The sequence below is a fragment of the Lampetra planeri genome, chromosome 23 (assembly GCF_965212315.1).
Source record: "Lampetra planeri chromosome 23, kcLamPlan1.2.h2, whole genome shotgun sequence".
In the NCBI taxonomy this organism is placed as follows: Eukaryota; Metazoa; Chordata; class Hyperoartia; order Petromyzontiformes; family Petromyzontidae; genus Lampetra; species Lampetra planeri.
In genome coordinates, this window is record NC_136129.1 from 4,896,061 (window position 1) to 4,911,562 (window position 15,502).

The 15,502-nt window shown below is 44.4% G+C and overlaps 1 protein-coding gene across 1 annotated transcript; it reads right to left on the reverse strand.

Moving 5' to 3' along the window:
• Positions 1 to 1,433: 1,433 nt before the first annotated feature.
• RAD21 (RAD21 cohesin complex component) lies at positions 1,434 to 15,307 on the reverse strand. The gene is made up of 14 exons (XM_078604839.1): positions 15,224 to 15,307; positions 12,344 to 12,561; positions 11,835 to 11,964; positions 11,185 to 11,284; positions 9,971 to 10,077; positions 9,331 to 9,609; positions 8,484 to 8,609; positions 8,038 to 8,160; positions 6,949 to 7,172; positions 6,277 to 6,415; positions 5,489 to 5,775; positions 4,412 to 4,585; positions 2,364 to 2,441; positions 1,434 to 1,679 (listed from the first exon to the last, which is right to left on the reverse strand). The coding sequence occupies exons 2-14, from the start codon at positions 12,485 to 12,487 to the stop codon at positions 1,488 to 1,490; spliced, it is 2,103 nt and encodes a 700-aa protein (XP_078460965.1). The 5' UTR covers positions 12,488 to 12,561; positions 15,224 to 15,307; the 3' UTR covers positions 1,434 to 1,487.
• Between the last annotated feature and the right edge of the window lie 195 nt (positions 15,308 to 15,502).

The window sequence follows — 15,502 nt, forward strand, 5'->3', positions numbered from 1 at the left end:
TCAACAAATGGTCTGAGATTCAAACTCAGCTGCACAGTTCTGTGAATTTAGCTCTTCACTAAGTTTGCTTGGCTTATACCTACACTTAAAAAAGCATCAACTCTATCTGCACAAGCACATCCATAAAATTAGCATGTTTTCCCTATCCGTATCGATAGAACTACCCTTTACACTATCCTTCATTTTAAAAAATCCCTTGCAACAACACTACGTTTGTTATAACTAACCTTATACGTAACATACCTCTAACTGAAACACAAACTTCACCATTTCAGCTAGCCAGCTTTGTTATTCCAGCACCCAATAGAAATATGGTATTTTTTACATTTCTGGCATATTTTTTATTTTATGTTTTTATTCCTTTCTTAATACATATAATTATCAACACAAAATGTACATTTTATGCACTGCATCATTTCTCACTGTCAGGACACGTAACTTGATTAAAATTTTCCTGGAGGCACAACTAGAGGGCATTTAGTGACGAAAATAATCCTTTCTGCAGTATGTGTAGGCAACAGTTCAAAATGCAAAAGCACCAAATCTGACAGATGTCGCTTGCAACGTAATTTAAATAGAGAATAGGAGTCATTAACTAATTCCCAAGGTCATAGTGTGTATAGTGAAGCTGTCAGGGTCATAACATAACAGTACTGAAAAACTATACATTAAACTGCATCTGCACTAAACTTGGTGCTTTCATCGCAATTTGAACATTCATGTTATTGACCTAAAGAGCTGCACTCATGTGGCCTAAGACAGTGAACATTTTTATATTAAAAAATCATAAACACAGCATATACACGCACACACACAGTGCTTATACACACATACACCGCATATTGATACTGTGTATATGTGTATATGTACGTGCCATACATGTGCATAATTACACCAGACTGCACGTGTATACACTGTACATGTGTACACCTCTACACTGAGTGCATGTACATGCACTGCGTGGACAGTGTATATACACGGAGTGCATATTGTACACATGTGCAGGTAAACATGTGTATGTACATATATATATACACACACAGTGAATTCCCCCCAAACCGTTACAAGTCTCCCATTCTCACCATCAGGTAAGACAGGGCTTGGGAACGAGATTTCAAACTGTGAAAATTACCTGTGGGGGTGAGGAGGCGTGGCTGAGGCAAGCATTAACAGGTGAATAAGTGTACTCATGACCTCCTTGAGAGGGTCAGTGGCAGCACCGAGTGTTTACAAGTATGTGCATGTAAATATAAAAAAACAAACACAAATATGCACACACTTGTGCACACACATACAATAGCTGCATCTCACTGCAAAGAGACGCTCTGACTGACACTCAGTGCCAAACGACGGAGCGGTACAAAAGGGACAGCGGCGGTGGTGGCTGTAGCGTCCCCCGTCCCCCCCCCCACCCCCCCCCCCCGTTGCTCCATCCCACCACCTCCTATCCCTCCCCCTCGGTACCACTATGCACGCGCATGCGGCCGTCACAGGTTGTGAAAGCGTGGGCCGGGCGTGGCCACGATGTCGCCAAATGGCGCATCTTGCCGCAAGTCGATGGCCTGCTGCTTCTTGAGCACCAGGAAGCTGTAGAACTTCGCCGTTGCCTGCTTGCGGTTGTTCCGTCGGCACAAATCGAGCAAGCTCACCGAGTCGGCGCCCGTCTTCGCCAGCACCCGCTGCGTGTAGTGGAAGGAGGGGGGGGCAAGCAGGGAGTAAAAACGAATGGCAGCGGTAAGAGACACCAGTTTTATCCCAGTGGAAGCGAGATGTAAAAAAAACAGCACTGTGGCATTTGTCTAATACAACAAGATGAGGTTATGAAGTGAAATTATGATAATTTTAACACTCCAAATATCCCCCACGTCATCTCTCCATGCATCACGACCCTGGACTAGTGTTGACAAACATTGGTGTAAAACAAGATAGCAAGCATGCTATGATACACACTTTCAATCTAATCAAGCAAATGCGTAACATGCAGTATTTAAGATTTAAAAGACTCAATCACCCTGGTTAATCTTGAATGGGAACCCAGGGTGAGACAGACGTTATGAAGTTCAAGAGAAAGACCCACCCATAAGGCTTAAACCTGAGGTTGCAGCAGAGGCTAAGCGCTCTGTCAGGGCCATTATGAACACTTTGAGAAAGCCATCCAGTTCCAAGGCTTAAATCTCTGTGGTGCTGGCTCAGAGTGATATCAGCCACCCGCTATACTGTGTGGTCTCATTGTTACACCTTCAAATAGCACGGTTGGCTAGGTACGGTGCGAAATAAGTTCAACATACACACGTTATCGCTGCAGGTGCTATGAAGCAGGCAGACAACAAAAACAGGTGGGTTATGTAAGTGACGTGGGGTACCTGTAGCGCATGCAGCATCTGTTGTGTGCGTTTGTTCCATCTCTTCTCCTCCTGGTCCTGGTTCTCATCACCAACCTCCTGTGGACACACGCAGCATGTAAAGTTGTTTCCGAGACATGCAGACACCCCCAGGCGGTGTCAAGTTGTAGAACGTTATCAAAACACCCGCGAAAAAAAAAAGGTGCGTTAAAAACATACGGAAGCACCAAGGCTTTTGCGACGTTGCAATGTCCAACCCTAATTGTTAAATGATCTTTGACCTAACCAACGACAAAGATAAGCTCTTTGATTTTGGCCTTACCAACAGCCGAAGGTTCGTGCTCTGACATTATGCAGGAAAGACATGTGTTTAAATGCATACTTTTACGAATCAGAACTTTTCTCATTGACATGAACCCTGCAACCTCCAAAATGTTAACATAATATCCATAATATAGGTTTTTCTGGGTTAGATCGCATAAATATGTGTCGTTAAACCAGCCAATTAGTACGGTTTTTCAAATAAAACGAGCATGCCAATTCGTTACTAGCGTAGTGACATTGAATGAGTCACTGTAGCGCGTGCCACTGGGGGATTGGTAGACAATGGAATTAGGGGTAACAGCCCAATCTACCAGTTGGACCTGTGGGCAAAGCACAGAGCCCTGTGGGGAATCCAGAGGAGTGCGGGGCCGAGGGAGGAGCCTCGCCACACTGGGCAGGATAAAACGCGAGCTCCGACTCAGTCAGGGCTGCTGCTCCGGCAGTAACGACAACGAGCATCATCAGGCAGACAGACAGATTTATGGAGAAATCCTCCCTATTTCGTTCCTTACAGGGATAGATGTGATATCACTTGTGAGCCCTTCACGTGTGAAGGGGGGGGGGATTAATTAATGCATATAAATAACAATGGGTATCCATTGCCAGTTGGGTTATTTCATATGGAAATCAAAATACATTATGCAAGCACATTGTTCTTGTACCGCCTGTCATTTGTGTGCACTAAAACAGCAGTTCTAGATTTGAAGCTTTCGTGACTGCAAGGATTCATATTCTTAGGTTTTTTTTACTTTACTGAAAAAACCTAAGAATATGTTATTGTCTGTGACAGGTTATCCCCATTGACGCATGGTGACCTGGATAGGCACGGATTTCAACAATGTATTATTTGATGATTCGCTTCCAAGCAGCACTAAGCCTGTAGCTATCCGAACGGTAAAACAAATTCTCAATTTCAATAGATTCTCTAATTAGTCTTGGCCAGTAGTAACTCGTTTTGCACAGAACTTCAACCTCATCAAAATAAATTTAGTGTCCTTATTGGTACGCATGTTCTGCCACTGCCGACAGTTGTATTTGGGAGTATTTAATATTCCTTTGGTGTTCTTTTCGTCTCATGCTGATCATTCTTCCTGTCTGCTCAACATAACAATTTGCCACAAGTGCAATTAATCCGGTACACACCTTCTGTTGATAGCTTCGGTAATACATCTTTAGTACCAGATATCAGTTTATGTATGTTTTTGGTCTGTGCCAAATCTGACTCGGATGTTTGGTTTTTCCAAAAGTCTGCCTAGTTTATCAGTTACTCCCGCAATGCACGGTATTTTAATAGTTTTAATTACTTGGTCAGTTTCAACTTTCATGTTATTTGATTGGGTTTTGGCATTTAGTGCCCTGTTGATTTGTGCATCATTGTAAGTGTTCAATTACAGCGCTACTTTAACATGTTTAATTTCACTTCTATGCAGGCCGAAATAGACGCGAAAGCCTATGCGTTAAACTGTAAAAAAAATAGTTGGTTTTCTTTGATCGAATCATAGCCCCATACCATGACAATTCATGGAATCGCGAGTGGGGTGATTCGTTTAACAGGCCTAGCAAGCGGTCAAATATATTTACGGCACATATAGATTGAACACAACCGATTCTTGCACACGCAATTCGAATAACATATCACAAGTGTAAAAATGCATTTTAACTTGTGACTTAATAAACAAATCGTTCCAATCCCTAATAAATCAGGGAATCGCTGTGTCTCTGAGGGAAAGAAATGGCGCTCTCACCTCCTCCTCCTCCTCCTCTTCTCCCGTCTTTTCCTTGGTTTTCCCATCGAGAGCCAAGTTAATGTCGGAGACGGTGCTGGACTGCTCGGTCGGCTGTTCGAGGCTGGCCGACACTATCGGCTGCTCGTCCAGCATCGTCAGCTCCAGCGGAGGGGGCTCCAAAGTGGTGTCCGGCTTCCGGGTCAAAGGAAAATAGGTTATCGGATGCGTCAATATTATGAGAATACCAAAAAAATCATCATCACGTGCTCTGTCACAGCACTCTCTCAAGGGAGGTGGTGAGGGAGGAGGGGGGTGAAAAATCAGGCAGTAGTTAGAGCAATACGCTATCAAACCAGGGTGATCTGAGTTCGATTCCCGGCCATGGCTAACATGAGTGGCGAGTGATATCTTAACCTGCACTGGTCCCCCATATTCACCAAAACACACTGTTTGTGAAGTATGGTCAAACAACACCCATAAATAAAAGTGTTGAGAGGCCTTCATACCGCAGTGAATTGACAAAGGGCTGTAATTTACAGTACTAGGGCACCACGGTGGCAAAATGCTAACAACCTTGCCTGGTATACAGGAGGTAGTGGGTTCGATCCTAACCCTGATACCTGTTTATTTGGAGATTGCACGTTATCTCCATGGTCGTGTTTTATTTTCTCCAGGTCCTCCGGTTTTTCCCTCCACATTTAGAAACATGTATTTACAGTATTTGCCTGCTAGAAATTTCCACCTAAAAAGCCACTTCGTTGAGCTCTAATTTGTGTCCAGGTAGCTTCTGAAAAAGAGCCATACAGCTTAGTGGGCCTTACCTGATAAAAAATATATTTTTTTAGCAAATAAAAAAGCTGTAAGTTTTAAGTTAACTTGTGTTATCACAGCATTGATGTATGGAGTCGCATAACTGATGTCACTATAGTGCCATGACGAAATGCTTGACAATTTTTTTATTCCTTTTCTTATTAATTAAGCTTCTATCTTTTATCAGACAGCCTGGAACATGCAGTCTAAGTCTGTCCTGATCAGGTAAGACCCATGTATGTGTTTTTGCATTGCCTCTTTTAATAACAGGTGTACATCACTCACAAGCATGGGCTCCATGAATTCTGGCGGTGGCGGCACATCCTGCGGCGTCTGTGGCGTGTGCTGTGGCGGCGGTGGCAGCTCAGGCTGCGGGGTGGCGGGTGGCGCCAGGTCTGGTGCAGAGAGGTCACTGGCCTTGCGCTTGACCCCCTTGCCGTGCGAGGGTGTGGCGGGTGGTGCCAGGGGCTGCTGCTGGGGGGCAGTTCCCTTGTCATCCATGCTGGCACGCGACCCCTCCACCACCAGTGTAGACTCCTGCAGGCGACTTGGCTCCTCCGCAATCACCTCGTCTTGACACACGGGAAGACATGAACTTAAACGCGGGTATGCGCATACCACGCTGACACACGCGCAGGCAAGCAGACACAAGGTTACATAGAGACACAAGCACATACAGAGGCGCTTATGAACATACAGAGGTTCATAAGCTTGTGGACACATGAATATAGACACCTGGCCAAGCAGAAACAGACTCGCATACAATAGCACGTAGACACAAGCACCGAGACAAAGGCTTATGAAGAGACACGGGCACATTAAAACAAACTTTCAGAAACAGGAACATCCACGCAGACATCGATATGGATACAGAGATTTACAGACAGATGTGATGTGCCGAGTTAGTCACTGATGTTGCCATTAGGTTACACTTCAAGGATTGTAATTTCCCAGTGTAGTGTCTCCTCTTTGTACAATGTCCCCATGATTATCTTCGCTTGCCACATTCCCCTGTGCCATATCTCCTGTGTGTCTGTGTCTACCCATGCCTTGTGTCTGCGACACCACCATACCGATGATGTGGTGTCCATGTCGCGGGACCTCAGGGTTCTCGCACTCTCTCATGAGCTCCTCCAACGCGTCAGCCTCGCCTCCCTGTCTCCTCTTACGCAGCTCCTCCGCCACCACCGGCGCCAGGCAGCGTGAAAATAGCTGCTCAAGACATAAAGGTGGTAGGGGTCAGGGCTGTCAAATAATCTTCAAGGCTATATCTCAACACATCCATTAGACAGAATTCTATTAAGCTGTGCTAAGGGGTAGTTTACCTCCATGGCTGGCTGCATCAAGGTTGTTTATAAACTTTTCCTTGACCACCCTAATATTGCTAATTCGACTTCACGTCTCCCAGATCCAACTAATTGTGCACCACATAACGTTTTCCTAAATCACTATTCCCTTTCTAACCATTTCCCAAAGCAAAACTTTTCCAGGTAAGTCAACCTCTCATACGACATCCCCATGTCATCCTTGCTTGGGTTTAATTTCCCTAGCTCACCTTTTTCCAGGTCTACCCAAGTAGACCATTCCAACAAAGGGAACCATTTTCCAGATCTCATTGCCCCAAAAAACTGTCCAAGCTCACTGGCTTATTTCCCCTTTTCACAGCTAATTCTTTCTCAGGCCACCCTTTCCTAGGTCTCCCAGCCCCACATTGCCCTTTACCAGGACTCTCATCCCCAGGTCACCTTGAGCAGCTGGCTGTTCCATAGTGGCTGCGCAGGCAGAGAGAAGAGCTTCTCGACTCCACCACTCTCCTTCCACATCATGAGCTTCTTGGTAGGCGGTGCCAGGTCGAGTGTCGTCAGGATGTCCGAGTAGTCACTGAGCTGTGAGCGGATAGTCTTACTGTCCAGCTCCTTCAGGCTATCCACAATCAGCTTGCGCTTCCGCTTTGCCTTGATCTCCTTGACTGCGTGCAACATAGTTGGTGGCAGGGGATGGGGGTGCAGTCAGGGACATGTTATGCATATTAAACATTTTTATAAATAAGCATGGGGTGGCACTACATTTTATCTGAAGCCCTGAGCATGTGGCAAGGGCCAGTCTTTCCAATGGAGTCATTGATCAGGAATAACAATTGAACGGAATCAACTCCCCAGCCAACCCAGTTTTAAATGTTATTTTCAGTCAAGCACTTTAATGACAGCACCATCTACCAGGTAAAAATCCAATCCCGAGTGTGATCTTCAACAATAAGACAATGAATCATTCTATGTTGCGTTTACTATAAATAAGGACCTTTGCTGAAACATTACCCAATTACACATTTTTCACATATAAGGTAATGCTAATGATGACTGTGTCTTTGTAGTAATGTGTGTTCATGTATGTGGGGGGGGCACAATATTCAGTGCACCACACTTTAAACCCAGTGTTCCGTGTTCAATTCCTGGTCACAGGTAAACATTAGTGGTAAGTGACATCTAAACCAGTCCTGGTCCCCCCTCTCACCAATATGAACTGCCCAGTGTGATAAGTATGATCAACCAATTCTAATGACCAACAATGTATGGAGGCCTTCATGCAGTGGATTAACAAAGCCTGCACAATGATGAATGCTTTTGAGATTCTTATATTTAATTCCACATCACACTTAATAACATCAGTTACTTAATTTCTGATTCCACTTCTATCCAAATTATTCAATAACACCTGGATAGTTGTGGTCCCCCAATAATTGTGGAGCAAAAAAAGTACACATCTGTGCTGGAGAAAAAGGGGCGGTGGAATAAGGCAGCAGTATGTCCCATGATGAGTGATGGTTAGTGCTTTACCCGTGATGTCGATGGGTTCCAGAGCGAAGGCCTCACGCTCGTTGGGCACCAGCGTGGTTTGTTCGGCCAGCGTAGGCACAGGCTCCGCCGCGTCATCAGACACGGGGCTCATGGGTCCGACCACTGAGGCACAGGGGAGTAGTGATGGTAATTACAATCTAAATCATATAATATGCAAGTAATCTAGTGTTATCAATTAAATGTAACTGACAAAGCACAATCAACACAATACAATCTAAGCAAAGCAATAAAAATGCATAAAATATAATGCAAAAAACAGTACAATCACCACACATTCAGTGCAACAATCACAGTATTGTAAAATAAACTAAATATATTATCAATGCAATAAACGCAACACTAAACAAAACAGAATACTATCATCAATCAAAACAATCAATACAATCACTTTCAAGACTAAATGAACTAAGCAAGAAATGCATTACCATCATCGTCATCATCCACATCATCGTCATCGTTGGGGCCATGAATGGGCAGCCCCACGTCGTCCTCCGAGGCCCTGATAGCCGGATCGTCGAAAATTCCAGGCTCGTTACGCAGGAGGGTATCCACTGCACGCGCACACCACGCACAAATGCTGTTAGCAAGCACCTATTAAGCAAGGTAGATAAGATATGAGGGGGTGGTGCAGCCAGCACCAGAGAAACCTGGCCACCGAATTTTCTAAGGTATTGAACTGACACCCAGTCAATGTTTATCTGATGGATGGCCATTCAGTCTGCTGCCCCTGCTGTCTGAATCTCCTAATGGTGACTACTTCCTGTTTTAAGTCCAGGCCTATTACCATTCCTCTTTTGAACGTCTGACTTTTATCTCCCCCAAAAATCTACTCAATTGCAGTTTTGTCCCTCCACTCGCCTCTCTGTTACTTCCCTCCAAGTTAAAAACTCAATCAACCACGTATTTTCACACTAGTACATGTGTACATGGCCAGCCCTTTCTCAATCCTCTGTTGAATGAGGGCCTACCGACATCGTATGGGTCGTGGGAGATATCTGGCCATATATCGCCACGCTTGACTGTTTGCCATTAATTCAAAACCGCATTGTATCATGGGAAATAGAATTAATAAACAAGGGTATGTTTATCCAGGAAAAATGTAGGTTGAAAAAACACATTAGTCCATCAGCCTTTTCATACAGATATTTTCCAGTTAGTTCACCCAGGCAAACTCTAAACTAGCTTCGACTTTCTGAGTCGCAGAGTAACAGCGTAGTAACCACAACCGAAATAACACAGTAACTGCAAAATAAACTGTGCATGCCGTCTCACCCAGAATGCCATCCTCGTCACCAAAACCATCGTTGCCTTGCCCGCAAGGCTCCTCTGTGAACTCCAACGGGTCCAGGTCGGGCGCAGTGGGTGGTGGTTTCTCCACATTGATGCCACCAGCGATGACAACCTCTCTGCCGGGACTGACCACGTCGGCACGACTTTGCTCGGCGTCGAACAACAGGCTCGAACCAGTGATGCTCACCAGCATGTCTTCGCCCAGCGCGGAATTGCCGTGGCGCTCGATCTCAGGTTCATCTTCATCCACGCCAAATCCAGCTGGGGTGAGGGGGGTGTCAGGGATTAGTGGTGCTACTGGCATTTGCCTCAGGTGGTCGGGTGGCTCAGCGGTAAAAGCACTCAGCTGGCAATGGTCACTCGAAACCAGGCAGCCACTTGTGATAAACTGGCATCTTCGTGGCCTCTAGTTTGAACTAGAGCCCACTTAAAGGATCTTCGTGGTAACTCTGTAGTATACACTTCTATGGGTTGTTCTTTAACACAATGGGTTTCACTGCTCTGCCAGAATGCAAATGCATCATTTGTCTCGTGACATGAAACGGAAGACAACATTTGGATAAAACAGTGGGGAAAAGACAAAAAATGTTTAAGGGCCATGGGGCAAGCATGGTCGCCTTACCATAACCTTCATCCTGCAAGACCTGCAGCGTCCCCACATCCTCTCGCATGGTGATCTCCTCCAAGCGGCTCTGGTTCAGCGTGAATTGCTGTGCCACGTCAATGTCCCTACACGCGGCACGCACATTGATCAGTGTTCCGTACTTACATACACTGCACTCAACAGCTTTAGCCACAGGGCATGTTACAGAACACAATCACACAGGGAAATATACCGTGGATCTCCTTCCCTTAATCTCAAATGTGTTATGAGCCACTGATGTTTGGGACCACGTAGGGAGCATATCAATGGATACACTCATACATACTAAGACAAGCGGGTATAAACAGACACTTACACATACATGTGTAGTGACTTAACTCGGAGACGCTAAGTCTTGGAGGCACTTATTTTATTTAACCGAGCACCCTTTGCGCAATACACACCCTACGCTGGTACACCCTACGCTGGTACACTCTTCTGTCGCTCGTTTATACACAACTCTACGTGGGTTGCTAGCCTATACACAACACTAGCAGTCTAACACGGACGGTACTGAACCGAGACAGGCAACTACCGTCTAGCAGCGCAATATCGAGTGAAGACGACAGCGACGATGGCGATGATTGATCTTCAACAGCAGGACGGGGATCCCACTTCAAACGACAGCCCTGAGCTCTTGCTCAGGGCCCCCTTTTATGCTCCCAGTGTGGCCCCGCTCTGCCCCGGCCACACCCCCTCTCCAGAACCTCCAAGCGGGTTCCCGGGCTTCCCCCAAGTGCCCCTTCTGTAACCTTTCCCCCAGATATCCCCTCTGGTGTATCACGTGGCCTGCTGACGTCAGGGCTGCTGTAAGCCGCAGATCCCCTTCCCCGCCAGCGCAATGTTGCTACATTGCTAATTCTATGTCACTACACATGGACAAAAACACCCTCGAAAGCCAGGCGAAATGGGCAAGTCCTGTTCTCGAGCACCAACTAAAGCCAGCAGGGGTATAGCAAAACACCAGGCCGCCTTGGTCTACCCAGTCCTGATGTTCACCCACTGCACTACTCATTTAAGGCCAAGCTGACCTAGATGAGACCCAAGACAGGTCCATACTAAATACACTGGTGTACATGACCTGGAATCAAAACTGCCGGGGTATTTGCGCAGTGTGTTAACCACTGCATCGCTGCTTTCCACACACATACAAAGACAGACACATTGAGGTAGGAACAGTTATTCAAGCGTACCCGAGGTCAGGCAGAGGCTGGTCGAAGTCATGGAACTCCTCAGGCAGTGTGATCGCATTGTAAGCAGCCTCTCTGTTTTCCTCAGGAAGGTCCACAACACCTGCACACATATACGTACAAAATCACATATCCCATACACGTACCCCACATACATCTATATTACATGACTTGTAAACATGCAATTAAACAAAACCAATAGCTTATACGCCCGTGCACAATTCAAGACATAGCACCCTCTGCACTAGCTAGTGCCAGTGGCAGGAACATTTGAGAATGCACGTGGCAAAGGACTTAATTTTCTCGTGTCAGGTAAGGTCAACTGAGCTATATAGCTCTTTTTCAGAAGCGACCTTGCTACAAATGATAGCTCAACGAAATGGCTCATCATGTACAAATTAATTGCAGCCAAATACTCTAAATGCATGTTTATAATTGTGAAGGGAAAAACTGGAGCACCACGAAAAAAGAAAACGCAACCGCGGGGAGAACATGCGAACTCCAAATATACAGGTGTCAAGGGTCGGGATCTAACCCATGACCTGCCGATCACGGCAAGGTATTTAACATCTCATCAGCATGGCGCCCGAGGACCAACCCAATACCGTGCTCTTCAGTTTGCAGACACACAGGGAACAGAGCAATTTCCTCACCAGGCCGGAAGGCCATCTTGATTTTAACGAAGGCTTCATTGCAGTCGGCGAGGAGGTACTTAGCCTTCCGGCTGTAAATCCGCACAACACCCAGCAGCAGATGGCCCGACGTACGCAACGCCATTTTCACCTGCGGCATGAGGACGAATAAATAAGCCAGAACAGTTTAAGTTCAAGGCTATCGTCATTGGCAATCATTGCTAGCTACTGTCACAAAAGTAATTTTCCATTCCGTAAAAAATTTTTTTTATGCATAATGTAACAAAAAATGGACAAATATGCTCGCCGCTCCCCCTAGTAGTTAACTGATATGACAATTTTGAGACCAGCTCAGCATGGACTACTATTGTGAACAATAACAAGGGAACAGTGCTCAGATAAGTGGGCTTCACGAATTGTCCAAAAAGTTTATATTAACCATAACCCCCACATCAGTCACACATCCTTACCGAATGTGCATAGGACTCACAAAAATTATAGGGGAAAGGTCACATCACATCAGGGCGAACCTTCGGTGAGATGATGCTCTCAACACTGCTCTCGAGGTTGCATTCAAACACGTGAGCCTTGGTCAGCTTCTTGTCCCAGTGGGCGGCCAGCCAGATCTTGGCCAGCGGCCCCCGCTTGCTGAGCACAAAGTGTGCGTAGAACATGGTGGCGGGAGAGTGGACGGCGGGTCTGGGACGGAACGCTTGCCTCCCTCAGATGGAAATTTCGCCAGCGCGCCCTGCCACATCACACACCGATACAACCACCATCACCATCACTGCAACAACTAACCCCTTAAAACTAGGGGTGGGGGCACTTTTCCTTACCGAGGGCCGAATCTGACTTTCGTATTCTTTTCGCAGGCAACCAAGCATTAGTTAATGCTAAATTTTGATCATGCCAATACTGTATACATTTACTTTGTGCTCCATACGACTCGAGAAACAACAGTTGACCAACTGTGCAAACATAATATACACTATTGCTAGGTCTAAAAATGTTCTATTCTAGTGCTGCTAAGAAGCTTGCAGTGATGACTGGATATCGTTTGCAGGCCGTTTTGAAGTGGTCAGCTTTATATGGCCCCATGTGGCCACAGACTGCATAAAAGCAAGTCATGGACCGATTGTATCTGGCCCGTGGGTTACAGGTCCTCAAACTTCTGAGTTAAGTAGTACAAGCAGGTCTATTACAAGCTAGACTGCAAATTAATGCACTAAAATAGCATAATAGGCATGTAATTATGATCAATTCGTCGATGAAAATCCATTCTTACACTCAGAATACATTCATTTAATTGTGCGTGTAAAAATAGGTTATTGTATGTTTGTATATTTTTTGTAAATGGGTTACTTAAATTCTCCAGGCAACATTCATTCCAGACACAGAACAAAAATAACCAAATAAAATCATGACCCCAAATCACAACTGATTGAATTTCAGGGGACACCATCACATGCATAGCAATAAGCTAATATAAAAAAAATTGACGTAAAGTCTCTTATTGTCCAACGTGATTTCATATTTTATAAAAAAAAAAAAGAGGTATGGGAAAGTTGGTACTGTAAATAAATTTCAACCCGTGTTTCTATGAAATTTACAACAGACCCTCATGAATTGCAAATGCTTTTCTTTTCTATAGTCTTGTACGTAAAATAATACATCAATATCCTTTATTTAACAAGTTCTGAGCTTGTTGATATTCATTTCCTATTTTACAATGGAGATTTCTGGAACAATAATTAATGAAAGACTTAATTTCTGTATTTTACGGTACTGTTTATGTAATGACACTCTTCACATCTTGGCTATAACACGGATATAAACCGAAAGTATAACAACGTTTTTTACATACATTTTCACCAAATGTGTTCGGTAATAACGTTTTTCAGTGAGTACACAGCCTATTTGTTCACTGTTCTAAACAGTTTTGACGGCATAACGCAAAGCAATGTGGTTGCTTTGATACTGGTAAATATACGTGTGCAACTAATATGTAATAGTGTAATTATAAAATACACAAAGTTACAGATTTAAAATGTTTGTATACCTCTAATTACTTGTTTGCTATGTATGGGTTAATTTACACCATGGACAGGCTTACAAACGAGCTGTTCTATCCCAATCTATGTTCAAAGTGAAATATTTCAGTAATTAACAAAAAATATCGTGTCCAAGTAATAAAAATATGATTCATTATAGCTTTCTAAGGGGTTAGACCACGTAATAAAATGGCCAAATTTATATTGTAACCCTCTACCACCCAACATAGGCAAACAAATGAAATTGTTAAGAATTAGGTCCGCAAGGAGTTTTAAACCTTACAAGATCTCAAAACGTTGTGACCACGCCTCGATATCCCGAAGTATGCAAGCTAGGCCAGTGATCCCAACATTTCGGGATCCTACGAAATTTCAAATTAAAGGTTGGAAAACATCGCAAAAGACTATAACAAAACACAATTGCTCCAAAGAGGCCAATATGTTGACGTAAATACGTGTTATTATATACGGTACGCGTTTGGTTTATGCTTTAATTCAACGTATAACACATACCCAATCTACCAATTCATACATAATAATTACGTATAATCCAACAGTCAGAAATAGCACTATGTCTTCTTCACATCTTTCCTCCCGCCTTGTTAGTACTTTAATATTCATAAAAAGCGAATACACATTAGGTTTAGGGGATACATTTCATAAATCAACCCCAAGTTTTCCTCAAAATATCGAAATTAGCATCAAACACATTTAAAAAAATTACAAGATTATTCAGTCGAGGTGGATTTTCACAGCTGGCCACGGAGTTTTGTTGTCCTACCCCCCGAATCGCACAGGTTGGCTACGTACGGTGCGAAAGAAGTTAAACCTACAGTACTGTACATTGTGGATACACTCGCTCGTTATGTAAACAATGAACATTCCACAACACAAAATCGCAACCACAGCACGAAACGCGACTTATAACGGTGCATACATGCTAACAAAAGCACTAACAATAGTTGTTATATACAAAACATGTAATGAACAACGAAGTGGTACCAGCCAGGCCACGCGAAAAAAAATCCACAAGTTCGCGAAACAAACACTGTTGTCACGAATGCGTCAAAACCCCAAAGGCACGAAATATAAACTACCGCGGTGTTACTTAACATCGCTGATAACCGAAAACGCAAAATTAATTTAACGTTTAACGGAAATACAAATAATGCACAGGCCTCGCCTCGACTAGTCCCAGGCCTCCAGTGTTAACGCGCCGCATCAAAGACTTTTTAACTCAACTCGCAGTCTCGCTGCATAAGCGCAGACACTTTCACAGAGCACAACGTTAGCACGAATCAAATAATAAAGTTGTAAACGTTATGCGAATTGTATTTTAATAAGATCGAGTCATTTTACCTCAGCTTTCGCGCCGCCGCTCGCTTCACGGTGGCTACGCCGCGGGGCACGACGGGAATAAAACAAGATGGCGGCTGGTGCCTTCCCGCCAAAACTCCGTTCAAATTCGACGAGAAGTAGTGCGCGCAGTGAAACGGCTTTAAACCTTCAATTATCGATCACATACCGCACATTTATTTCCATGAGATTGGATTCGATGCGATATATTTTTTACAAATGTGTTTATCTTTGTGTGTGACGACGTACTGTGATGTTTTTGACCGACGCGGATGAATACAA